Below are 27635 nucleotides of genomic sequence, written 5' to 3' on the forward strand. Positions count from 1 at the left end.
AAATGTATCAGCCAAATTATTAATATAAATAGTATTAACTGGTGTCACAAAAGCTGGTAATACTTTTTTAGTTGAAATTTTTGTAACAATTTTTTATATTTTAAATTTTAATTTTTCAACTGAACAATTGGTAAAAATTACATTTGTTTTGGGCGAAACCATTAGAAATTATTACCAGCTTTTGTTACACGACTACGTAGATACTATTTACTTCATGATATACTTCTATAACGTTCATTTGTTTCAAAGCATACTTTATACGTTCTCAAGATGTAGGTAAATTAAAAAGTTATTAACTGTTCTTACTCGTAAATACAATTTAACTATCAAAATTGGGTACAATAAAGTTACTAGGGTAGAAAAATTTCTAGGGTAGATTTTAAAATTGGTTGTTTAATTTAATAATTAATTTATCCATATTAATTACTTATTAATATGGTAAAATATTGTTTGTAACATAATTTTATAGTTGTTTGTTTTATTTTCATCTTTAATATTTTAGTGTATGTTTCTAAAATCAGATTATAATTTTCTTTTGCAAAAAAATTTAATTGAAATTATCGCGGATATAAAATATCCGCGAAACGTAAAATCTATAGTTCTTTTTTAAATATTTACAAAACCAAACATGCTACCTTATACCAAAAGAAAGGTTGTAATATTTACTACAAAATGCAATACTAATATACAGGGTGTTCCATTTAAAAAAATGAGAAAATTTTGTATTTGCAAATAGCGATCACACTGTATATTTTATGGCTATAAGTAAAAGATATTAAATTATTTAAAAATGATACTATATTATAAAAACTTTGACCTACCACAAAGTTTTATTACCTTGGAAACATAATCCACAGCCCTACAAATATTACCATTTTTCTCAATAAAAATATAAATATTTCGAAAATTATTAACTTTAAGACTACAAGACCTTATACAAATTTTTCATATTTTAAAAAAATATATTCGAAAACCATTTAATATATAGGGTGTTCCGTTAAAAAAAATAAAACTTTGGTTCATACCGTCGTTCTGACTCACCCTGTATAATTAAAAATATTTTAAATTATAGATGGTTTTGATATATATTAGTTTTGTTAAAAACATTTTTTTGTATATCCCATAGTTTAGCCGTAATCAAAGAAAACCAGAGGTTTGGCGCACCTTGTATACATATTTTCAAATCAATCGATTAGGAATAAGCCGATCACACCGTTCTGATATTAAATGATATACAAGAAATAGACATCAACATATAACTAGACACTTATTTCAGTTCAATATAGGAAGAGTTAATCTCATAACAAATAAATCGAGACAGATTACCGTCTTTGCCGACTACATCAGAAAAATGTCTCACATAACGAAAGAAGCGATAGAAATATATTCGCAACTAAAAACCGTGACAAAAGAGACCAAACTAGAAATAAATATTCAAAAGATAAAAAAGCTAAAGCTAAACTACCCGCGACGTTGATTGAAGTTCAGCGAGGACGAGAGTGTAGAGAGGTACTTCATGCGATTTCGCTTCGCCTCGGGCTACTTCCATTCCGTGTCGGTTTTTGCTACCGAGTCAAAGGACTCGAAGTTGGTTTCTCCCCGCGCGAATGTGTTCCACGAAGTTGAACGAGTGTGTAGAGATGCACTTCGGACAACTTTCAGTAGTACTTCGTCGATGAACTTCGCGAGAGTGTAGAGTTCGATTAACACAGGGAAGAGCTAAGGGAAACAGACGCACAGTTGAATTAGAGGACGATATTGAGATTGTCTTCTTCTTAACGTGCCCTATTAAGTCTCCTTGACGTTGGCGATTAACATGGCGAAACTGTCTCTGTCTCGAGCTATTCTGGAGCTATATGAGACTGTAGAAAGCTCAAATATTTGGGAGTGGCATTTAAAAAGGATGGAAAAGAATTACCACAAGTTCAAAAAGGGAAACAAAGAGTAAGGGGAAACAAAACTTATTTTTCACTCGCGCATGTGTTCCGCTCTAAAAACACACACGGGAAATCGAAAAACTCAGGGTCTACAAAAATATTATCAGACCAACAGTATGTTATGAATGCAAGACATGAGTGATGACAGAAAAAACAAAAATAAAGTTGGAAGTCTTTGAAAGAAAAGTCCTAAGAAGATATTTGGACCTATTTACGAAAACGGATTATGGAGATCCAGGTACAACCAACTTCAGAGACGTTACTTCGCTGGTCATATAGTGAGTTATGTTCGAGCCCCGGCCGGTGAATAGAAAAATAAAAAGGCTAACGTCGTAGTCTAAAATTCTAAAGAATCTATGGCTTGGTCTGGAATAAGCTGGTGTTTGGCCGGCCTATGATGGGAGCGGTACGGCAAGGGATAAGGCCTTGCGGCTTGGTGATACTCCTCCATAGATCCCTACCGGAAGGGTGTTGACGCCTAAAACAATATATATAGTGAAAATGGAGACTGAAATATTATCGAAAAGAGCCCTAGAAGGAAAATGCAGGGCGCAAGACCAAAAGGAAGACCTAGAAAAATGTGGGAGGATGAAGTTTCAGCGCAAAAGGAGGCGCAAAATTTGCTAGACGTGAGAACCTAGATATGATCGGCGCAGAACCAATGGTATTGAATTAATAGCAATACAAACAAAATATATTTGTTAAGGTCACGAAGTCTTAAGCGCGATACCTAAAACGCCTAAGTATACAACCTCAGTAGAAGATAGAAAAAATACTAATATGTTAGGATATGGATTTAGGTGATTTATATTGTTACCTTCATCTATTCCTAATTCTTCTTTACTAGCATCTCTCTTTTCTTCCTGGTCGTCCAATACATCAGCACTACCTTTATGACTTTCATCTTTGAACCTATGTTTATGACTACCATACGATTTGTTGCTAATTTCGTCATCGTCTAAATGTCCTAGAAAATCCCCATGTTCCAAAATTGAATTTCCTAAAGTCTTTTTACTAATAGCGTTTTTGGCCCGCTTTATATTAGTTTTTGAGTCACCATGTATCGTGAACTCCATACCATCACCTATCGTTACTTCTAACCTATCTTTTGGACTTTTCTTATCTTTAAATATCGTGCCGTCTGCAAGTATTTCGTCACCTGGAATGTCTAGGCCTCCGTCACGTGGATCTAAAATATCGAGGCTTGTAATGGCTCTGTAAAGTACCCATAGACATCATAGCAAACTATTGGTAGTAGAAACAAAAATATGTTATATTTTTTTATTTGTTTTGTAGTTTGTATAATATCTATGTTATATTAATCATTAAAAATTTAAAACAGTTGGAATACAATAGCCTCATATAACTTTCTAACTCTAACATCTATCTGGATGTTGAAATATGACATGCGGGGACAAAATTAAATATTTAAAATAGCATTACGACGAAGTATATTAACGTAATGCCAACAGAAAAGTAGCAACACCAAACAAATAAAAATGTACGAATATTTGAATAACCTGCTTTCTCTTTCTAATGACTAGGTACTATTCTATGACTGTTTAAAAATATGTGAAAAGCTTCCAACTTATCGTATTAACTAAGTTGAAAAATATCTGGTCACTCAATTCAGTATTTATTTGAACAACAGTAGATCGCGTGTCAGTATTAGGTTATGTTTGTATGTGACCGAAACGTGTTTAACGTGATACGGAAGGCACGTAAAGCCATCGGTCATGGCCGCGTAAGTGCTCGTTAAGTCATGCTAGGGGCGCTTGCGCGATCAGAAAACTCTAAACCCTAAAAACCTCTAAAAGATGGTTACACGACCTTTTTTTTACCGAAACGTTTAATTAAAATTCTAGGTTATAGTGTGCTGTACTTTTTAGCGGTCCCTAGATGGTCACGCATTTTAGTCGAGAAAGGATCAAAAGCTGTATCTACAATGACTTCTACCGAGAGAGGAGAAACTATTAGGTACTATTATTGAATGTTGCAATGCCGAAGGAACGTTTTTGTCACCTGCTTGTATTTTTAAAGGTAAACACAAAAAGCTGAATTCTCAGATGGATTGCCTCCAGGTTCACAAGTTTCCCTATCAGAAAATTTTTTTAAAGCACTCACGGGAGTGCCGACAGAAGTGAAAACTTCTTATACATACATAGTATATAAATTACGAGCTCAATGCTTTTTCGCCATCCAAAAAGAAGTGCCATACCTATATTATATACGCGTTGCGTACGTTCTATGCTATTTATGTATACACACACATAATGTATATACGTACGAAATTTAGTTCGGCAAAGTGATGACGGTCGTAAACTCGATACTTTTTCCCCATCTAAAAAGTGCACAAGGTCCCTAAAGAAGTTTTCACTTCAAAAATTTATTTTGCCGAAGCAATGACGGTCGCTAATTTAATACTTTTTCCCATCTAAAAAGGGCACAACCTCCCCAAAGAAGTTTTCACTTCAACAATTTTTTTGTCGAAGCATTGACAGTCGCTAATTTAATATTTTTCCCCATCTAAAAAGGGCACAACGTCTCTAAAGAAGTTTTCACTTCAAAAATTATTTCGTCGAAGCCATGCCGGTCGCGATGATGGTCACTAAGTCAACACTTTTTACCCATCTAAAAAGGGCAAAACGTCCCTAAAGAAGTTTTCATTTCAAAACATTATTTCGTCGAAGCAATGACGGTCACGATGACGGTTGCTAATTCAATACGTTTTCCCCATCTAAAAGTGCACAACGTCCTTAAAAGTTTTCACTTCAAAAATTTATTTCATCGAAGCAATGACGGTCGCTAATTCAATACTTTTTCCCCATCTAAAATGGGCACAACGTTTCTACAGAAGTTTTCACTTCAAAAATTTATTGAAGCGATGACGGTCGCTAATTCAACTTTTTTTCCATCTAAAAAGTCCACAACGTCCCTAAAGAAGTTTTCACTTCAAAAATTTATTTCTTCGAAGCAATGACGGTTGCTAATTTAATAGTTTTTCCCCATCTAAAAAATGCACAACATCCCAAAATACTTTTCACTTCAAAAATTTATTTCGCCGAAGCGACGACGGTCGCGATGATGGTCGCTAATTTAATACTTTATCCCCATCTGAAAAGTGCACGACGTCCTTAAAGAAGTGCTCTCTTCAAAAATTTATTTCGCGAAGCGATGACGGTTGCGATGACGGTCGCTAATTCAATACTTTTTCCTCATCTAAAAGTTCACAACGTCCATAAGGAACTTTTCAATTCAAAAATGTATTTCGCCGAAGCGATGACGGTCGCTAATTCAATACTTTTCCCCATCTAAAAAGTGCACAACGTCCCTAAAGAAATTTTCATTTCAATAATATTACTATTATTATACGTACATTATAATAATATACGTACATAATTTATTTCGTAGAAGCGATGACGGTCGCAAAATCAATCCTTTTTCCCCATCCCAAAATAGATTTTACATTTATTTTAAATTTAAATACTTCTACACAATTTATATATACATACACATAATAAATATACGTACAAACTTTATTTCGCCGAAGAGATGACGGTCGCGAAATAAATCCTTTTTCCCCATCCTAAAATAGGTTCTACATTTATTTTAAATTTAAATACTTCTATACAATAATTTATATATACATAGACGTAATATACCTATACTTATATGTACAAAATTTATTTGGCCGAAGCGATGACGGTCGCGATGATGGTCGCGAAATCAATCCTTTTTCCCCATCCTAAAATAGGTTTTACATTTATTTTAAATTTGAATAGTTCTACACAATTTATAAATACATACACATAATATATAGCATAAGCGATGACGGTCGCAATGACGGTCGCGATGACGGTCGCGATGACGGTCGCGAATTCAATGCTTTTCCCCTATCCAAAAATCGCAATGACGGTCGTGAATTCAATGCTTTTTCCCCTATCCAAAAATCGCACAACGTCCCTAAAGAAGTTTTCACTTCAAAAACAGATTACATTACATCTGCACTCTTGACAACTTGACGTTCCCATGACGTAGTAAAAATTTTAATACCCACGAGGTGATCCTTTTCCATTGACTTCCCCCGTAATTTTTCTATTTTGAATGCTTCGTTTCCTGGGGAAATGATGGAAAGAGTCATATTGTTAAAAAATAGTCCACTGTGGTTCAAATATACACTGCAAGAAGTGCACTATATACTACATGCGATACAAGTATACTCCTCGAAAAATAATAGGAAGTATAAGCACTACGGAGTGGCAACAAGCACAAAGTTAGCGAGCTATTCAGATTTGTTGGATAAAAACCTTGGTTCCAACTGTTGGAGGGTCCCTCACCTGACGGCTGGTCGGATATTTGGTTTGTTAATTTAAATCTAATCAACTTAGCGATATCTGCCACACCAGCCTTGATCCATCTGCTAAAACGACCGATTCTAACAAATGCTTCAGCTATTTTGTTTGTGTCATTGTCAGCTGTTGGGGCTGATAAACTTGATGAACCAAAATTGCTCAAAAGCAAAGCTAAGAAAAGATTCAGCACCTGAAAAATTATAAAGATTTTTATATAAAATACCCAAAAAATAGTAGCGCATATAGAAATTATTTATTTAATATATACAATCTTCTTCCCACAATCCTCGTTCGCTCATTGATTTTCTAATTCCTTCCATCCACGATTTCTTTGGTCTTCCTCGTTTCCTGTGTTCCGGTGGTATCCATTTTGCTACTTTCTTTGGTAGTCTTTCTTCTAGCATTCTTTGAAAATGTCTGTAGCATGTAAGCTGTTTTCGCTCTCTCTATGCAGTCGGTCACAGTTTCTTCTAGACCCATTTCTTCCTTTATTGTGTTGTTTCGAACCCTATCAAGTTTCGTTTTTCTAGCTGCTTTTCTTAATGCATCCATTTCTGTGGCTTCTATTTTCCTTATTTGATATTCTTTAAGACGCCACGTTTCAGATCCGTACAGCAGTGTGCTTTTTATCATAGTGTCATATATTCTCAATTTTCTTTGTTTTCCTATTTCTTACTCCATAATATTCCAATCAGAGATTTAATTAATTTTATAGCTTTATTTATTCTTCTGTTTATCTTTGCGTCATCCGTTCCTTCTTTGTTAAAATTTATTCCCAGGTATATACAGTCTTCATATCGTTTTAATGTTTTATTGTTTTCTAGTTGCAGGTCAGTAGTTTCCTCTCCTACGCAGAGGTACAACGTCTTTTTCATGTTCATTATCAGACCCCATTTTTGAAATTCCTCAATCAATTTTCGTGCCATGTACTCGAGATCTTCTTTGTCATTTGCATATATTACTTGATCATCGGCAAATTGGAGGGTATACAAGCAAGTGTCATCGTCCACCTCTATGCCCATTCCTTTGCATTTCGATTTCCACTGGTGGAGAGCTTTACCAACATAGATTTTAAAAAGTGTCGGATACGCAGCACCCCTGTCGTATGCCTATATTGACTCTGAATGGTTCCGATACTCTGTTGCCTAACTTTATCTGAGCTTCCATGTTGTTGTATATATTCCGAACAACCTTTATGAGTGTATGATTGATTGAAGTTTCCTGGAGTACCTGCCATAGTTTCGAGATACGTATGTTATCACATGCTTTTTCTAAATCTATGAATGTAAGGTGTGTTGGTCTATTCCGTGCTAGTTTCTTCCCTATAATTTATTTAATACTTCATACAAACATATTACAAATGCTCTAAATAAAATAAGTTTATCTTCGTAATGGCTGGTAGGGGCGTATAGAGTTGCCAAATAATTATTACAGAAAACCTCGTGTTAATCTTATAACAAAGTCATTTGTATTTGAGAGCTGTCGTTAAGTTTTCAGAGGTAAGCCTACTGAATAGCAGGTATAATAATTAAACGTACAATAGATTAACATTTATAACTTTCTACCTGTGCCGGAAACTTAACGACACCACACAAATAAAAATGGCTTTGTAATAAGCTTGATATAATGTTTTCTGAAATAATTTGTTGACAGCTATACCTGGATTATTTTCAGATTGTATCTCTTATTCAGTTTTAGATTTATATATAACTATTGCGCAAATGCAGTCAATGCTCTGTATCTTATTCTGTAATTTTTTATGTACTTTTCTTCACGTGTCTTGTCCGTTCGGAACATTAGAAATTAACATGGCTATGCTGACTTTGTTTGCGGCAGATCTGAATAGTTCCGCAGATAACAATCCGAACCATTGCAGCAAGTTTTGGAGTCGTGTACTAATAAACGTATTCCTCCTGTTGTCGACCCTGTTTCCCTTTTATAGTGGAATATGTTGCCAGCTTTTTGTATTACTTAAACTTCACCTCTTCTTTTGACTTCGATAATTCCTACAAGATCCCATTTAAATGTTTGACTTCTTCCTCCAGTTCCGACATTTTCTCATCTTTAGATAATGTTCGTATATTATACGTAATTATGGGCAGCGTTCGTCGTTGTCGGTAGTTGATAGCTATACTAAATTTACATTCAAGATGCAATAGAAATAAACAAACCAATACACGGTAAATGCTACTAGGAGCACCCCCGAAGTATAATTTACAAGGTGATGACAACTTTAGAAATCACGATTTGAGATTTACAATGTATATGTTACAGTTCAAGTTGATTATCCAGTTGGAGTTGACTTTTCCTAGTTCGAGTCGACTCAAACGGCTGGTTTTAGTAAAAGTTGATTATAAATATAAAATGAAGATTTTTATTCAACATTTACTAGTATAACTAGTATAACAATTTACTAGTATAACAACTAGTTAAAGTATACTCTTCCCAATGCCATTTAGTAAAAGTTGATTCACACAAACAACCGATTCTAGAAATTAAATGTTACTGTATATTATGTTCAAATCGTGATATTTATAGTCCAGGCTGTATCGTCGCCCCCGTTAGGTAAATTATTCCAGTTCGATTTTTTGCACAAACTTACTCAAAAAGAGGTCCTTATAACGAATCCACAGGGTGTCAGGTGGTACCGTAATCGAAAAATTGTTTAAACAATTTTTTTAAACAAATTCACAAAAAAAATTCACTTCGGACATTTTTTTACATCATTAATTTGGGTCATTCGGAGCAAAAAAAATATTCTTTTGTGATTTTTCTGTAAAATTTATTGTTCTCGAGTTATACGCGATTTAAAATTTGAAAAATGATTTAATAACTCAGTTAAAAATTATTATTATGAAAGTCAGAAAGTCACCAAATCAAATTTTAACGACCCCTCTACAAGGTACTGAAGAAATATTTGTCATTATTGTATTACTAAGCTGTTATTTTTAATTATTAACAATGAGTGCTAGGAGCGTATTGAGGCGACTGTCAATGTAAGTGCGACTGAGATGCACCATTGGACGGTCGGAATGGAGGATCTTACTCGCACTCACATTGACGGTCGCCTCAATACGCTTTTAGCGCTCATTGTTGATAATTAAAAATAACAGCTTAGTAATAAAATAATGACAAAAATTTCTTCAGGATCTTGTAGGGGGGCTTTAAACTTTGATTAAGTTACTTTCTGACTTTCATAATAATAGTTTTTAATCGAGTTATTAAGCCTTAAAAATGGTCATTTCGAATTTTTCAAATTTTAAATCGCGTATAACTCGAAAACTATAAATTTTAGAGAAAAATCACAAGAGACTTTTTTTGCTCCGAATGACCAAAATAATCTAAAAAAAAATTGTCCAGAGTGAAATACTTAGTTATTTATAAAACAGTTCGTGAAGTATGCTTTTTGCGCACGCACGCGATGTTTAGAGCACGAGTGACGAGTGCTATACATCGCCTAAGTGCGAAAAAAGTACTTCACGCACAGTTTCATACAATATTTTATCTACCAAAAAACAAATAAAAAAACTGCAACTCTTCGTCACTGGAATATATTCCTATTTTACAATTTTTTAGAACTTTGACATTTAAAAATTCAAACTTCTGTCAAACCACAAAACTGTCAAAACTTTTTTTGTAATTTATTGCTCACATGTCATCACCATTACAAGGCGAAAGTTAAGGATATTTGATTATATGAAAGTGTGCTAAAAACAGTGCGAAAAAGTAAATCCCATTTAAAATACATTATTACTTCAGGCACACTTTAAACCCTTCATGTACTGCTATCTATATTTACAATTTTCACACAATAAAAACTTATACATAATATGAGGTAGAGTAGATAAGAATTATTTTTGTGAATTTGGTTAACAAAAATTGGTTAAACAATTTTTCGACCGCGGTACCGCCTGACACTGTGTATTTGTTATAAGGATGTATTTGTTTGAGTAAGTTTGTGCAAAAAAATCGAATCAGAATAATTTACCTAACGGGGGCGACGTTACAGGCTGGACTAATAAGTAGTTGAAACGGTCAAAACAAAGAGACGCACACTCATCAAAAATGCACGTGAGATTATACTCGTATAAATTGTATAATCTACTTTTACTAATAAGAGTTAGGAAGAGTCAACTTTAACTAGTAAAAGTTGATTTAAATTTTTCAAATCAACTTTTACTGCTCGTTTCAGTTGGAGTTGACTCGAACTAGGAAAAGTCCACTCTAACTGAGAATCAACTTGAACTGTAACATATATAAACATATGTCTCTTACGGTGAAAGTAGATAATCTGGTAATTGTACACAATTACCAGTAATTGTATACAATTACCAGAGTCGACGGTAAATGTAGGAAATATTCTTTAAAAACCCTTTATTTCCTACTTTTACCGGTAATTGTATACATTTTCCAGAGGATCTTGGTAAAAGTAAGAAATTCAAATTATAACGATCGACACGCAAGCTGAATGCCACAATACATAACTGTAGAAATCATAATGATCTATTTGGATCTGTGTGAAACTTGCTAGAAAAATCTAAAGTTTCCAAAAGAGATTTAGTACTGAAACATATACTGTCAAAATGAAATGAACAGTAGATGCCAAATAGATTTGATAGATATGCAAGCCCAAGCAGATAATATAATTAATGCAAGTTTTTTTTTATGGTAGGCGACTACCAAAGCGGATTCAGATCGGGAAGGTCGACTATAGACCAGATCTTCGTCCTACGCCAGGTGTTGGAAAAAAACTGGGAATTCAACCGCGATGTACACCAAATCTTCGTGGACTTCAAACAAGCTTACGATTCTGTTAGCAGAGAAGCATTGTGGGAGACTATGGTAGAAATGGGAGTACCTGGAAAACTGGTACGATTAGCAAAGGTGAGCACGGAGAACGCTTCCGCTCGAATCAGAGTTGGCAGTAACACGTCGGAGGAATTCCTCATTGACACCGGACTTAGACAAGAGGATCCTCTCGCCCCCCTGCTGTTTAACTTCGCACTGGAACATGCAGTAAGGAAAGCTCAGCCACAACTGACAAACGGATTTGCCGCCCAAGGATCAAAAATACTATTAGCCTTTGCGGATGACGTGGACACAATTGCACAATCCACCAGAGATGCAAAAGAAGTTTTCACCCTATTCGAGAACGGAGCCAAGGAAGTTGGTCTTAAGGTCAACGAGGACAAGACCAAGTACATGGTGGTTACGAAGAACCCAAGACCAAGGGTTAGACAAAACGTAACAATTAATGAATACAATTTTGAAGTCGTCAAAGAATTTAAGTACTTGGGAGCGATCATAACATCTGAAAATAACTATGAAAAGGACGTGGCAGCCAGGATTATTGCAGGAAACAGGGCATATTACTCGTTAAGGACCCTACTTAAATCAAAAATACTCTCAAGACCAGCAAAAATAAGAGTATATAAGACAATAATTCGTCCCACAATAACGTATGGAAGCGAAACCTGGACTCTGAATCAGCGGGAAACAACAAAATTACTGGTACTTGAAAGAAAGATACTGCGGACTATCTATGGGCCTTGCAGAGAAGAGACAACAGGAGAATGGAGAAGAAGACACAATGATGAACTCCAGACAATATACGGAGATGAAAACATAGTACGCTACATTAAATCAAACAGAATACGATGGGCGGGTCACGTACTAAGATCAAGTGACGAAAGACTTCTAAACGCCACATTCTGGGAAAGGCCCGATGGAAAAAGGTCAGTTGGTCGCCCAAGAAAGAGATGGAAGGACGCAGTAGCCAGCGATCTACGCAAAATGGGAGTACAGCAATGGGAAATAGCTGCTCAGGACCGACAACAATGGAGGGAAATAGTAAACGCGGCCAAGACTCACATATAGTTGTAGAGCCAAATGATGATGATGATGATGATGAAGTTTTTTTTTGTCTACCAATATCACTTAAAAAACTTTGTACAATTACGGCTGTTGAAAATTAAACGTACAGAAGAAGTTGCGTTAGTTCTTTTTGACATATTTTGTGCCTTTGGAGCTCCTAGCATTCTTCAAAGCGACAAAGGACGAGAACCCTCCAACATAATTATAGAAGAACTGTTCTCCATGTGGAAGGATTTGAAGATAGTGCACAGTAAGTCAAGACACAGTCAGTCACAAGGATCTGCCGAACGTGCGAATAAAGATATTGAAAATATACTAAGATCCTGGTAAGAAAGCAACCAAACAAGAACCGAGCTTACCCTTCTGGCATCAAGTGCAGTCCAGTCCGTATGAAGCTATATCTGGTGTTCCTACCAAAATTGGTTTTAAAACTTCATCACTACCAGAAGATGGTCTAGAAAATATTTCGACTGAAGAAGATTTTGAAGGAGAAGAAACCCAGTCAGGTCCTGATTCTGAAGAACGTGAAGAAGCAGAACTGGATAAACCGAATTAGCTTCTAATAGAACAAGAACCAGAAAAACCTGAGCAACTATCAGTGAATGAATCTAATGCGATTCTAGAAGCACTATTTTCTATCCAATTTTTAGAGAGGCGAGATTATGTTGCAAATAAACGGACACGTGCAAAGGAAGGTCTTGAAAAGTAAGCGAATAAAATTCTTAAAACATCAAACTTAAAATTTCCCCATGGTAATGTCGGTGATGCGATAAAATTAAGAGTGCCAGTTGTTGACAGGGAACGAAGTGATTCTAGAAATATTTGGCTATTTTTATGAATGTTTAAAATGAATTATACGAATTGGGTAATAAAGAAGGGCGACTGTCACAGTTGTATAGTTGTATAGTCAAAGAATCATTCATTTGGTTCCAAAACTAAACAGTTCATTGCGCGAGAATGTTAGAAAAACGTCTTTGTCGGGTGGGCAAGGCTATAAGGTGGGCAGGTGGGATAAGTGTAAAAAATGTAAAAAAGGGAAAGTTGGCTAATTCCAAGTTCTATGAGAGTTTGCCATGTCACAACAAATTTAAGTACCTAAATAAGTAGTACTAATTCAGACAAAAAGCTCAATTCATGTTAAACAAAATGTCTCTTGTTTTTAATTCAGTTCAATAAAAATTACACTTCTTGAATAGCTATTGGAATTTATTATTTTTATTTAATCATTTTACTTACTATTACTGCTGGTCCTTGGTAATTGTACACAATTACCGGTAAAAGTAGATAATTGAAAATAATTTCCTACATTTACCGTCGGTTTTGGTAGTTATATACAATTACCGGTAATTGTATACAATTACCAATTATCTACTCTTACCGTAGCATACACATTGTAAATTATGATTCGGGAGTGCTCCTAGTAGCATTTAACGTGTCTTGGTTTGTTTATTTCTACTGCATCTTGATTGTAAATTTGGTACCTATAGTAGATAGCTGGTCCAGTAGCTTTATCGTATTTTGAGTTTTTGATAGCATACCTTACTTCTTCTCGTAATATTGGTGATCTTGTATTCTTTATAATTTTTAATGATAGTTCTCCCCTTTTACCATACATTGTTTTTGGATGTAATTGGTTGGTCCATTGAAGTAGTATTTCCTTGACATCAGCAGTTATGGCTAAATAATATGTTTATATGATATTAAGCCACAATTGGCTACAGTATAATAAGTAATTATTTCCCAACCACCACATTTTTAAATTAATATTGATGGAGGAAGGATTAATATTTAATATTTTTCATTGCTTTTTCATTAAAAGAAAATTACTAACAACGGTCTTGTTCTTTTCAACACCAAGATCTAAGTATTAGAGACATTGAGTACTTACCACAAGATTACCAATGACAACAGTGGCTAGGAAAAACGGAATACAGGAAACATCCCCCACTAACATACAGTCCCACATTGATTCAATCCATTCTCCACACAACACTCGAAAAACAATCATAAAGGAATGCATAAAATCCGTAAAATTCCATCTAGGAAGTTCATGGTCTGGAAATCTATCTACATTATCTGAAAACCAAAAAATATATCAGCGTTTGAACATATTTTTCACGTAATAGTATATTATGCAACGAGCATTTAATGATAGTCATTACATTATGCTGCGAGTATGACGGATACGACACGAGCCTCGAAGTGGCGAGTGTCGTATAGAATTTGAGCATTATCTTCTTCTTCCTGTTTTCTTAATAAGTTCGCGCCTGTTTCATCTTCGGATGCCTTCTCATCAGATATCCAGATTTTCACTTCATCTCTTCCTTGGCCTTCATATACTCCTTCGGCCGTTTGGTGATATGTCTCGTTCTGTCTTTACCAGTCTCCTTTCTCCCATTCTGCTTATATGGCTATACTATTCTTTTTTCTTTTCAGTGTTCAGTCATTTATGTTCTCTATATTACAGCTTCTTTCTGAGATCTGTGCTACGTTGTCTGTCCCATAATGATTTTCCTGTGATATCTCGTAATATTTTCATTTCACACGTTTCCATCAGTCTTTTTGTCCTTGTGGTGTCAGGTCTGGTTTCCGCAGTGTAAGTCATAATTGGCCTAACTACTGTCCTATAAATCTGGGCCTTTGTTTCTGTCCGTAACTGTGTGTTCCTCCAGATAGTGTGTTTAAGACATTCTGCGATTCTGTTGGCTTTGTATATTTGTTGGGCAACTTCCGCTTCTGTATTTCCATAACTGTGCATTAGCACTCCCAGGTAGTTGACACTTCCTTCTTGCTACACTTCCAGCTGGCACATTATTCGTACCTTATTGGTACTATACGTGATTACTATACTTTTTGTTTTATTTGGTGATATTATCATATTGAACTTTCTTGCTCTTATATTAAATTGATATAAAAGTCTCTGAAGGTCATCTTTACTCTCTGAAATAAGTATCGCATTATCTGTATAACATACTATAGAGATAATTTCTTCACCTATTATGTTGCTATACTCAGGTTTTTGACTTTATGAATAATCTCATCCATGATGAGTTTAAACAGCTTCAGTATTTAAACGCAGTATGCCTCTTTCCACTGGTATCGACTGTGTTAGTTTGTTATTAACTCTGGCCTCTATGTTATTTCTGCTGTATATGTTTTCGATAGTCTTGATAATATCTGATGGTACGTTTTGCTTATATAACAAGTGAATTACGTCATTCAGCTCTACACGGTCAAATGCCTTTGGTAGATCTATGAAGTAACAGTAAGCCGGGACGTCTTATTCTAGTGATTTTTACATGCTTTGCCTGACAACAAAAACTGCATCGTTACAGGATCGTCCGGATCTAAAGCCTTGTTGTTAATCTGCTAGATCTATTTCGTTGGTGACTTTGGTGGTTATGACTTTTGCGGTCAATTTCAGAGAGGTACTGAGCAGGTTTATTCCTCTGCAGTTTTTGGGTACCTTTTATCACCCTTTTTAAACATTGAGATCGTTGTGCTAGTGCGCCAGCTGTTAGGTGTTGTATGTCCCGAAATAATTTTTTGTACAAGTATCCTTAGTTGTTCAGTTAATGTGTTTCCACTGTGTTTCAGCATTTCGTTTGGAATCTTGTCCGGTCCTGGAGATTTATGGTTTTTCAGTTTTTCTAATGCTTTAGTAATTTCCTCCGTTGTTACGATTACATTTTCGACATTTTTGGGCATAATAATGACAATTAATGAATTTGAGGTTAAATTTTCAATATCCCTATCGTAACAAAGCATATGCATTTGACTTGACATTGCTCATTGCGCATGTGCCACGAAAGACCGAAAGAAGAGTCATCTCGCGACTCTATTGGTTAAAAATCTATATCGTAATGAAAATCTGTATCATAATCATTATGATACAGGTATTGAAATCATAATTAATGTATAAAAGTATAAGTAGAAAATAGATTTTATGACATACCTGTATAATTTTTTCCAAATAACTGCATACCCATAACAGCAAATATAAATATTATAATGCACAGCACAAATGTTAGGTTACCTAAAGCACCCATAGTTCTACCCATTATTGAGATAAGTAAATTTAAAGTTGGCCATGACTTGGCCAGTTTGAACACTCTTAGCTAAAACAAAAAAAATTGGTATTAAAATAAATTTGTAAATTCTAAATAAAAGCAAAACAATTACTGTCGCATATTATACGTATAATCTGATCGTCGAGCAAAGAAAGAATCATCTGGAAATACCCGAGAATTCGATCGGATGAAACTAAACTAATTAATACTTGATACACTCAACTACTCCTACTACTACTCCGTGGCGTTACAACCCTTCGTGGGTTTTAGCCGTCTCGACAACATGCCTCCATTGTTCTCTGTCTTGAGCAACCTCTATCCAATTCTGCACGACCATAGCTTTTAGTTCTCCTGCTATATTATCTCGCCACCGGAGACGAGGGCGTCCGCGTGGTCTTCTTCCAATTGGGATTTCCTCCCACACCACTGTTCTTTGGTCAGAATGTCTTTTGAGGTGTCCTGCTCATTGGAGTCTTCTGGACTTTATTTCTTTTATAATGTTGGCGTCTGGTTAAAGCTAGACTAGCTAGGCTAGCTAGACTGGGTTGCTACACTCAACACTTTATTTTACAGCTTGCAGCAATTTACAGAAAGCTAACAAATGTGTTCAATATCTCGAAAAAATATTCCATCCAAATGAAGGTGATAACACACCTAACTCCTTGTCTCACTCCTCGTTGTAATTTATACTTTGGTTAGTAATTTATATTTTCATCATCATCACGTAGCGCTACAATCTTGAGTGGGTCCTGACTGACTGTACAACTTTTTTCCAATTTGTTCGGTTTTCCATCAACCTAGGGTCAAATGAAATGTTCATTTTCCGGAGATCTGCTTGGATGTTATCTCTCCATCGCATTCTGGGACGTCCGAGTGGTCTTTTGCCTGTAGGAATCTCCTCCCATACCAGTTTTACAAGTCTCTCGTTATGAAGACTGTGCACGTGGCCTGCCCATCTTAGTCACTGTGATTTAATTTCTTGAACAACATAGGTGTCATCGTAGAGTGCTTTTAATTCGATATTTGTTCTGATCCTATACTGGTTAGTGTTAATGTCGTGGTGAGGTCCAGAAATTTTATTCCAAATTATTTTACGTTCAAAACGTCTGAGTTTTTCTTCGTTTGCTTTGGTTATGGTCCACGTTTCGCATCCATATGTTAGTACAGGTCTGACGATGGATTTATAGATTTTGATCTTGGAACTTCTCGTAAGATTGTTTGATTTTATAAGCTTATCCAGTGCGAATAGACAGCGATTTATTTCTTCAGTAACATCATTGGCAGCTGTGATTATGGCCCCCAGATATTTAAAACATTGTACTCTTTAGAAATTGAAGGTGTTGACCGTCACATTTTGTCCTATCCTGTCTCTTCGTGCCGTTCCATTTATACACATATATTTCGTCTTCTCTTCACTAATTTTCAGCCCTACTTCACTTGTTGCTCCTTCCACCTTATTGAAAATGTCTTTTGTGGATAGTATGGAGTCTCCAAAACTAATTTATATTTTGGTTAGTAATTTATACATATGTGATAGTAAGGATATTGCTTTGTCACCTTTCTTAAATTTGTAATATTTAGAAGCATTTTATTGGTGTGCATTCAAAAAAACATGTTTCATGTCTTTATAGGACGAAGAGAACTATTGATAATAAAATTATTTTAAGTCTTCGGGAACGTTGAGTTAATTTAATCTAAAAATCTGTTTTAAAATTAATGTTTATGATTTTGATTCAGATTATTTTATGTATTTATTTTTAAAAATAGCACATAAGAGTCATAATATAGCCGATACCGCCTTCTATAATATTCCAGTCTTCTTTGACTTCCAATATTGATGTTATATTGAAATGAACTATGAATCGGACGCACGGTAGCGACATCTATTAAAGGGACTGGGACCTCTCATTTCTCTATTATATTAGAATGTATATTATTATAATAAAAAAGTAAATATGTGTCATATGAAAAATGATGACAGAACACAGTTAACAATTTGCTTAAAAATAATGTATGTTACGCTATTAATATTCTTCTTAGCGATAAGTATTATTTTGCCCAGACGGCAACCGTGTAAGTTTTGCATTGAGTTTTTATAAATCCAGCATGCTACCATATGTGTTAGTGTAAGATAACAATAAAAAACCGTGTGAACGTCTATAAATTTATTTGTTTACGCTATCGATCAATATTTACTACTACGATTTACTAGCGACCAATATATTTTATTCAACAATTTATACATAATCTTTTGGTCCTTCAAGCCGGATTCAATTGTAAATTTAAACAATTTCAATTGAAAATCATCAATTAATTACAGCCAATTATTTGATTGGAGACAGGCAAAATAGTACTTAAGGCTAAGAATATGAATATTATAACGTAACATAAATTATTTTTAAACACATTTTCTTTAGATATTTAACAAAAACAATGAAGTCAATTTTTTTTATGGTATTGCTAAAATATGTCGACATAAAACATTTTTGGATTTTGATTGATTTTTGGTTAGCATGTCAGCATCTTGTCAGCACTGATGATGATCTGTTATCAGATTGAAAACTACTTGTGCTTGGTATTTTAGGGAATTTTAATAAATATATATAAAAATAAAGGATTTTAATTGATTTTTGATTACTTACCAATCGAAACGATCGTAATACGGATAAGCCTTGAACGCCTTCAAGGCCTAACTCGAGTAATGATAAGGCTACGATGATGAAGTCAAAAATATTCCACCCTTCTTGAAAATAATATTTTGGGCTCATCGCAATTAGCTTCATTGTTGCCTCAATCATGAAGGTCGCTGTGAAAAACTAAAAAAAAAAAAAATTATCCTTATAGCAGCACGCAACACAGATTGGAGAGATCATTGTTGGGCATAACGTTGATAAATAGGGTAAACAATGAAGAAATTGGCAGAAGAATTAGTGTAGGGGACATTATAAAATATGTAGTTAAAAATAAAAGGAAGCGGACAGGACTCATCGATAGAGTGAAAGATGATTTTCTTCTTCATGTGCCCCATCCTTTAAGGATATTGGCCATCATCATGGCCCATTTTACTCTATCTGCAGCGGTTCTAAAAAGTTCTATTGTTGTTTTCCACTCCACTGATTTAAAATTTTCAACCAGGACCTGCGTCGTCTCCTCGGTCCTCTTTTTTTCCACTTTTCCTTGTATAACCAACCGCATCAACTCATATTTTTCATTTCTTAGTATGTGGCCGAAGTAGCTAATTTTTATTTCCTTCATAGTGTTGAGTATTTCCTTTCTAAATACGATAGATGCACCAAAAAATCTTAAAATGGAGACCTAGAGCGGATAAAAGAAACCTGGGAAGACCACCCTTGAGATGGATTAACGACTTAAAGATGATTATGTACCAACGGCGGATCCATCAACCTTGCAAGGTCCTTAGTCCTTAGCAGTAATTATTCCTTATTCTGAGCTCCAGAATAAGGACTAATTTTGATAAAAAAAAGTTTTTCATGTTCATGAGTGTTTTCCTCGCTTGTTCGATTCTTGATAGGATTTTTTTTGGGTTACACTGGCTATTGACTTCTTCTTCTTCAGGTGCCATCTCCGTTGCGGAGGTTGGCAATCATCATATATATTTCAATTTTTTAGGCAGTAGCTCTAAATAGTTATTTTGAGCTGCATCCAAACCATTCTCTCAGGTTCTTCAGCCATGAAATTCGTCTTCTTCCGATGCTTCTTCTGCCATCTATTTTTCCTTGCATTATGAGTCGCAGAATTCCATACTTCTCGCCCCGCATCACATGTCCGAGATACTGTAGCTTCTTTTCTTTAATTGTAAGTTCAACTTCCTTCTCTTTACCTATTCTTCTCAGTACTTCGTTGTTCGCAACTCTATCTACGCAGGAAACCCTCATAATTCTTCTATAGGTCCACATTTCAAAGGCGATTTCATAGGCTATTGACATTTGCTCTCAAATAGTTTATGGACGTTACCTGCTCTATTATTTGTCTCTTGGCATACAAAAGTACGTTTATTGGTGTCTTTGAGAATACTTACATTTTAGTTTTTGGAAACGTTTAAGTGTAAACCAAACATTTCTCTATGACAAACTATCGCATTTATTATATTTTGTAGTTCTTGTGCGTTGCTTGCTAGTAGGACGGTATCATCGGCGTACCTGATGTTGTGTATGCTGGTTCCGTTAACCTTGATTCCACCTTGGACTTCGTCTAATGGTTCTCTAAATATAGACTCTGGATACAGATTCAGTAATAGCAGTGATCAGACGCAACTCTATCGCACTCCTCTTCGGATTTGTATATCTTTATGTTGTGTGTTCTATTTCAGTTGTTGCTATTTGGTGCCAATATAGTTCTGAGATAATTCGCAAGTCTTGTTCGTCAATTCCAGTTGTTCTTAGAATTCCGATCACCTTGTTTTACATGATACATTTAACAACCCATTTAACATTTATGTATTTTAAAGAGGCATCTTCTTCTTCTTCTTTTGCCCTTTAATTCGTCCAATTCTGAACATAGGCTTCCCCCAGTTTCCTCCATTCGCTTCTGTTTAGTGCTTTCTGTTTCCAGTGCGTTCCTCCTATCTTTTTAATGTCGTCTCCCCATCTCATCTGGGGTCGTCCTCTTGCTCTCTTTCCTATCCATGGTCTCCATTGTTGTATCGTGCTATTCCACCTATTGTCCGTTTGTCTTGCGTTATGACCTGCGAAGCTCCATTTTAGCCTGGTTATATGTTGACCTGCGTCTTTGACTTTTGTTCTATTTCTGACCCAGTTGTTTTGCTTTTTGTCTGTCAATTTTACTCCTAACATTGCTCTCTCCATGGCTCTTTGTGTCTTTATTATATTATTTTATCCATGTTTGCCTTGGTCAAGGTCCATGTTTGGCATGCGTATGTGAGAATTGGGAGTATGCACTGGTCAAACACTCTTGTTTTTAAGTATTGTTGTATTTTTTTATTCTTTAGGACCCATTTTAATTTTCCAAATCCTGCCCAGGCTAATCTGACCCTTCTTTTTACCTCCGCTGTTTGCTTTTCCTTATTTATTTTTATAATCTGTCCCAAATATATATAATCATTAACCGCTTCTATTGTGGTGTCGTTTAGTATTACGTTTCTATTGTCTTGTGTGTTTGTCATTGTTTTTGTTTTGGCAAAATTCATTTTTAGACCTATTTGTTCGGATTCATTTGCTAGTTCGGTTAGCATGGTTTGTAGTTCTTCAAAACTTGATGCTATGACTACTACATCGTCTGCATATCTTAGGTGGTTTAGTTTCTTTCCATTTATGTTTATTCCCATGTTTGTCCATTCCATTGTTTTGAAAACATCTTCCAGTGCTAATGTAAATAGTTTAGGAGAAATAACATCTCCCTGTCGCACTCCTCTGTTAATTGGTATGGGTTTTGTGGTTTCTTCCAATTGTACTGTCATTGTTGCTTTCTTATATATATTATGTATTAGCATTCTGTATCTGGAATCTATTCGACAGTTGTTTATAGCTTTTTCTATTGCCCACATTTCCACGCTGTCAAATGCTTTTTCGTAGTCAACGAACGCTAAGTGCAGATCTATATGGTATTCGTTAGCTTTTTCTATTAGTGTCCTAATTGTTGCTAACTAACAACAACAAGAGGCATACGACTCCATAAATCGAAGGATTCTAAACCCTATAAGACTAGTGAGAATGACGCTTAGGAATACGACATATGACGTAACAATGGGAGAAAGCTTTTAAAGGCAGTTCACAGTAAATAGAGGTTTAGAACAAGGTGATGCGCTATCAACGAATTGATTCAATTTAGTATGGGAACAAATCGTAAGAACAACAAATATGAGCACAAACAGGACTATTTTCAATAGCGAGGAACAGTGCATAGCGTACGTGGATGATGTGGTAGGACCAGCGAAAACAAAAAGCATCTAGAAAAAGTTTTCCAGAAATTTGAAGAAGAAGCGAAAAGATACGGATTAACAATAAACCAAACAAAAACTCAATATAAGGAAATGAAAGGAGACATAAAATATAATAGCAAAAATATCAAAATGAAAGGAGCAGAGACTGTCTATACTCTATAAACAAAAGAAAAAGAGATAGACAAAAGATTAATGAAGGGAGTAGAGTGGCAGGGTCACTAAATTCAATACTGAAAGCAAAAACTGGGTCAAGAACAGCTAAACTACGATTGTCTATCTATCTATCTTTTATCGATCCTTAATCTATCCATCTTGGGACATTGGCCTCCCCTTCTCTTTTCCACTTTTCTATCCAGCGCTATGGTCCTCCATCTGGACCTGGCATGCTTTTTGAGGTCGTCGCTTCATCTCATCTGAGGCTTTCCTCTTCCTCTCTTGTGTTCCCGTACTCGCCAGTAGATCATCTGCTTGTTCCATCTTTCATCTGCTTGTAGGATGGTGTGACCTGTAAATCACCATTTCAGTTTTGCCACCTGTTCCTTAACCTCTTTCACTTTGGTTACTCCTCTGATCCAAATGTTTCTTTTACGATCTTTAAGTTTTATATGCAGCATCTGTCTTTCCATCGATCTTTCATCACTGTGTATGCCAGCGAAACGTTGATTATGAACCAGCAGCAAGAATAGAAAGTAGAAAACTGGGAAAAAAAGGTACTCAGAAAGATCCTGGGAGGAATAGAGACGGCAGAGAATATTTGGAGAAGACGAATAAATAAAGAAATAATAAGCTTGCGAACTTATTTAATCCTCTTTTAATATAGGTACTCTTAAAATGTGTTTTTAATCTACATATAAATAAAATAAATTTTTATAACCATCTTCTAACTAATTCAAACGTTAAATAACTTCAAGATCTAAGAAATTATTAAAAATTTAATAAATAGTTTATACATTTTGCTGGCATGTCATTTATGGTATATAAAAAAAGTTTTACTTACATAGTTACCACTTTTGAGAGCCTTCTCGAGATTTCGGTCCATGTCGTGATGATCTAAGGCCATGAAGAGGGTGTTGACTACGATGCAGAGAGTAATAAATAATTCAACGAAGGGATCAAAGACGATCAGAGCTACAAACTTCTGAAACACCAACCATGGACCACAACAATCCCACACGCAAAAAATATCGATGACTCGCATAGAAAAGGCTAATAATCGTTCTTTCACTGTTGGTTCATCTTCTTCATCATCATTTTGGGCTGAGAAATAATAAACAGAAACTATACGAAGGATTAGTATAAAAGAAGTTGACACACTCTTTTTGGGAAAAGAGGTTTTGTGCGATACGGGATAGTGCTTTAGCCGTTCTTAACCGGTGGTTAAGTTGAACTGGTACTTGCAGTAAGCTTATGATTATAGAGATGGTTTTGTCTTTACACCATCTCTACGCTAAGTTATGAATGGCTAGTATATTTTCACCTTGAAAATTAACACACCGGCGTATTCGAAGCAACGGAGTTAAATTTTCTGAAATAAAAATTATATCTAACATTTGCTATTTGTGTTGGATAGATATAGCTATGATTTTCTGACTATTATGTTTATGTGATGTATTTAGGTGATATATTTGAAATTCCCATTATCTATTGCTATAAACAACTTTTGCTTTATTTAATAATTTTACTTCATTTAATATTTGAATTAATCAATCAGTCCTTCGAGTAATATATTTTTAACCAGCATCATCCTACGATTTAAACATTGGTCCTTCTAGCCGGATTGTAACAAACAATTTTTGCTTTATTTAATAATTTTTACTTCGTTTAATATTTGAATTAATCAATCGGTTGTTGTTTTCTTAAATGAACTTTTAAGATTTTTGTTGACTTTCATTATCTTCATCTTTAAAAATCAGTAGGCATGGTAGTTTCTAAAAAGAATCTCACAAACAATTCCAATATCAAATTTTTTATCCCTCTCTATGAAATTTTTATGTGATATTGATAAACAACTTACTTGGAAAAAACAACCACGGCAGTTGGTATTATTAAAACATTAAATCTAATAAGAACATTGTCAAATAGATACTGAGGCTTTGATAATTCTGAACAATTTATTAAATCAATTAATTAGATCAAAAATTGATTATGGATCTACTTTGAATATACTTACTGATTGAAATTATGAACACTATAGTAAGTTGTTTTAGCCCATTATACAAAGAAGAGCAATGTATCTGGAGAGGATCATTACCAATAATAATTAATCAGGGATCTGAAATTTTACCGGACATAACACTCAAATGAAGTTCGAAGGTCAGTGTCAAAAACGAAAAACAATAAGAACCACGAAGGCGATGAAATAGTGGCAGATGCCTTGAGAGTGACTGAAAAAGATTATGGCAGGTCCTTGTCTGCAGAAAGCAGTAACATCAACTTAGTGGGATAATGCAGAAATTATCTTACTTCATAAAAGAGGCGACGGTGCCGACCTCAGAAACTACAGGCTCACAAGTCTACTTTCTCATATTTATAAACTATTTACAAAAATAATTACGAAAGGATTAGAAAATAAATTGGAATCTTATCAGTCCATAGAACAGAACGGTTTTAGAAAAGGCTACGGAACAAAGGATCACCTATTGGTAATAACAAATCTTATAGAAAAATGTATAGCATAAAATAAAATACTAGATATTTGTGGATTATGAAAAGGCCTTTGACATCATAACTCAACAAAAAATCTTGGAAGCCTTGACAAAACGCCGAATTCACTATACAGCTTATCCGTCAGAACGACACCACAGCTCCGAAAATGTTCACTACGCTTTTGGAATATATATGTAAAAGGGAAAAACTGAGCGACAAGGGCATAAACATATACAGAGAAAGGCTTAGACACTTGAGGTTTGCATTGCCATTGTACTAATAGCTGAAAGGATAGATGTGGCCAAAGAACTTTTAAATCAACCCTACCTTTCCTCGCTAGAAGTAGAATTCAAAATAACTATATCTAAAACTCAGATGATGGCAAATCTTGTATTCAGATAATATATATGCATAGGAACAAGATTCATAGACCAGATCATCATCATCCAGCCTCAAAAGTCCACTGCTGAACATAGGCCTCCTCCCCTCGTTTCCAACCCCATCTATCCTGCGCCGCCCTCATCCAGTTTTTTATTTACCTTTCTTAAGTCGTCAGTCCATCTTGTAGGCGGTCGACCGACGCTTCTCTTGTCTTCTCTTGGCCTCCATTCCAATAACCTCTTCGTCCATCACCCATCTGTCATTCTGGCTACGTGTCCTGCCCATCTCCACTTCAACCTGGCTATCCTCTCGATGACGTCAGTCACCTTTGTTCTTCTCCTGATTTCTTCGTTTCTGATTTTGTCTCGCAGAGTTATTCCTAACATTGACCGCTCCATTCTTCTCTGCGTGACTCTTAGTTTGCTAGCCGAGGCTTTAGTTAAGGTAAGTGTTTCTGATCCGTACGTCAAGACTGGGAGGACGCACTGATCGAATACCTTTCTCTTTAGACATGTGGGTAACTCACTTTTAAAAGTTTCTCTCAGTTTTCCAAATGCTGCCCACCCAAGACCGATTCTTCTCTTCAGCTCATGAGTCTGGTAACCATAGACCAGATAATGGCCTATAAATACCTAGGTCATGAGTTTCGCATGACAAAGCAAATTGTTGAATGGAGATCTTGGTGTTGAAGATCTCCATGAAACAAGAAAAGAAAAGACAGACCTCAAACCAGATGAACATCAAGTGAATGGCTAGTTGCGAATAGATGCAAAAAACAACGAACAGAAATAAATGGACACACCTAAGAGAGGGTTACATTCGACGAAGGATGGAATAGCTGTTAATGACGATGATAATAATCTAATGGAATGTCTAAAGCGAAAAGTATTCGACAAAAATGATATTATAGTAAAAATTTCTCTATTGGAACCAACAGGCCATTGTAACATTAGATGGAAATAGCATGGATGCGCAACAGATAAGTAGAGGAGCAAGACAGGGCTGTGTACTTTCACCATTACTATTTAATACATATAATATACTCCGAAGAGTTATTTACACAAGCACTTGAAAACAGCACAAAAGGCATCAAGATAAATGGTGAAAACATAAACAACATTCATTATGCCGACCATACAGTCATCATCGCTGAAAGTGAGAAAGACATGCAGACGCTACTAAAGACAATTTGTGATACTGGGGAACAGTTTGGTTTAACAATAAACAAAAAGAAAACAAAAACCATGGTGATCAGTAAGAGGGGTAAAGTCGTAACAAGCATCCATTAAAAAATGAAGTTATCGAACAAGTGGACAAAATAAAGTACTTAGGAGTCTGGATCACCGAAGATCTAAATTCAAAATCAGACACTCGATCAAGAATAGAGCAATTAAGAGCAGCCTTTTTGAAGATGAGGAAATTTCTGAGTAACCAAAGACTCAACCTGCAAATCAGATACCGCAAGATCGAGACGAATTTGCAATGGTTATAGCCAACCTTCATTAGTGGAGTCGGCACTAGAAGAAGAAGAAGAAGGTAATAATGTAACATACCTACCAGCACAAATAATTTATTGGGTTCTAATTTCTCGTCTGATATTATTAGGTATATATTGTTTAAATCTTCAAGAATACTTTATAAAATCTGGTTTTTTATGCTGTAGTCCCCGCTAGTAGTCATTATAGTAGATGCTACTATTTTTTTCTTAATAAAAAATTGTTTTGATTCTGCTGAAATTTTTTTCTAGAAAAAAAATCGAATTTAACTCTGTTTCTTTAAATTTGCCATGGTGTGCATTACTGCAGAATGATTTTTAACACCATCGAAAATTGCTTTAGTCTCTGCTGTTCGGTTAAGAACACATATGAAGCACTTCACAAATCTAGAGAGTGGTTTTCACGACCAACATGCTACAATTACAATTTAGCTCAAAATAATGAGAATATGAAGACCGTTGGCAAATCAATCGTTCATTTAGCTCACCCAAAACTTTTATTCTTATACAAGGTGAATATATTACGTTATCTTATTCTATTAAATGTATTATAATGGTATGAAGAGAAGTATCCATATTTCACAAATGTGGTCTCGAGGTAACAAAGTACAAAAAACTCGAAGAAGTACCACAAAGTTTTTTTATTAAAAAGATCAATAAAATTGGACGCGTTTCGGCTCATCAAGAGCCATTACCAGCATATAAGTACAGAAACACAAACATCAAGAACTGACCAGAACAGGAAGGAGGAAGAATCAACTAGTTTAAAAGACAAATATTACTGCACAACGTTCTTAGGCAAGCCGCACATCAAAGAAACATGAAACGTAAATCATGTTTCATGGAAATAAAACACTGCTAAACAAATAGACGTCCGGCCATTTATGAAATTTTCCGAAAATAAAAATGTGCTATGAGCATGAATCACACTCGTTTCATTGGTAGGCGTACTTCAAGATT

The 27635-nt window shown here is 35.2% G+C and overlaps 1 protein-coding gene across 1 annotated transcript in view; it reads right to left on the reverse strand.

Annotated features, from left to right (window-relative positions):
- The window catches only part of LOC114329190 (sodium channel protein para), a 285131-nt gene that overhangs the window by 37267 nt on the left and 220229 nt on the right, over window positions 1-27635 (reverse strand). Inside the window, exons 15-20 of the mRNA XM_028278218.2 lie at window positions 23151-23431; window positions 18876-19049; window positions 16119-16281; window positions 14052-14239; window positions 6275-6479; window positions 2755-3126 (exon numbers count right to left, since the gene is read on the reverse strand). Coding sequence (XP_028134019.1) covers window positions 2755-3126; window positions 6275-6479; window positions 14052-14239; window positions 16119-16281; window positions 18876-19049; window positions 23151-23431 — 1383 coding nt within the window. The remainder of the gene's footprint in view (window positions 1-2754; window positions 3127-6274; window positions 6480-14051; window positions 14240-16118; window positions 16282-18875; window positions 19050-23150; window positions 23432-27635) is intronic.

This window comes from Diabrotica virgifera, chromosome 10 (assembly GCF_917563875.1).
Source record: "Diabrotica virgifera virgifera chromosome 10, PGI_DIABVI_V3a".
NCBI lineage: Eukaryota > Metazoa > Arthropoda > Insecta > Coleoptera > Chrysomelidae > Diabrotica > Diabrotica virgifera.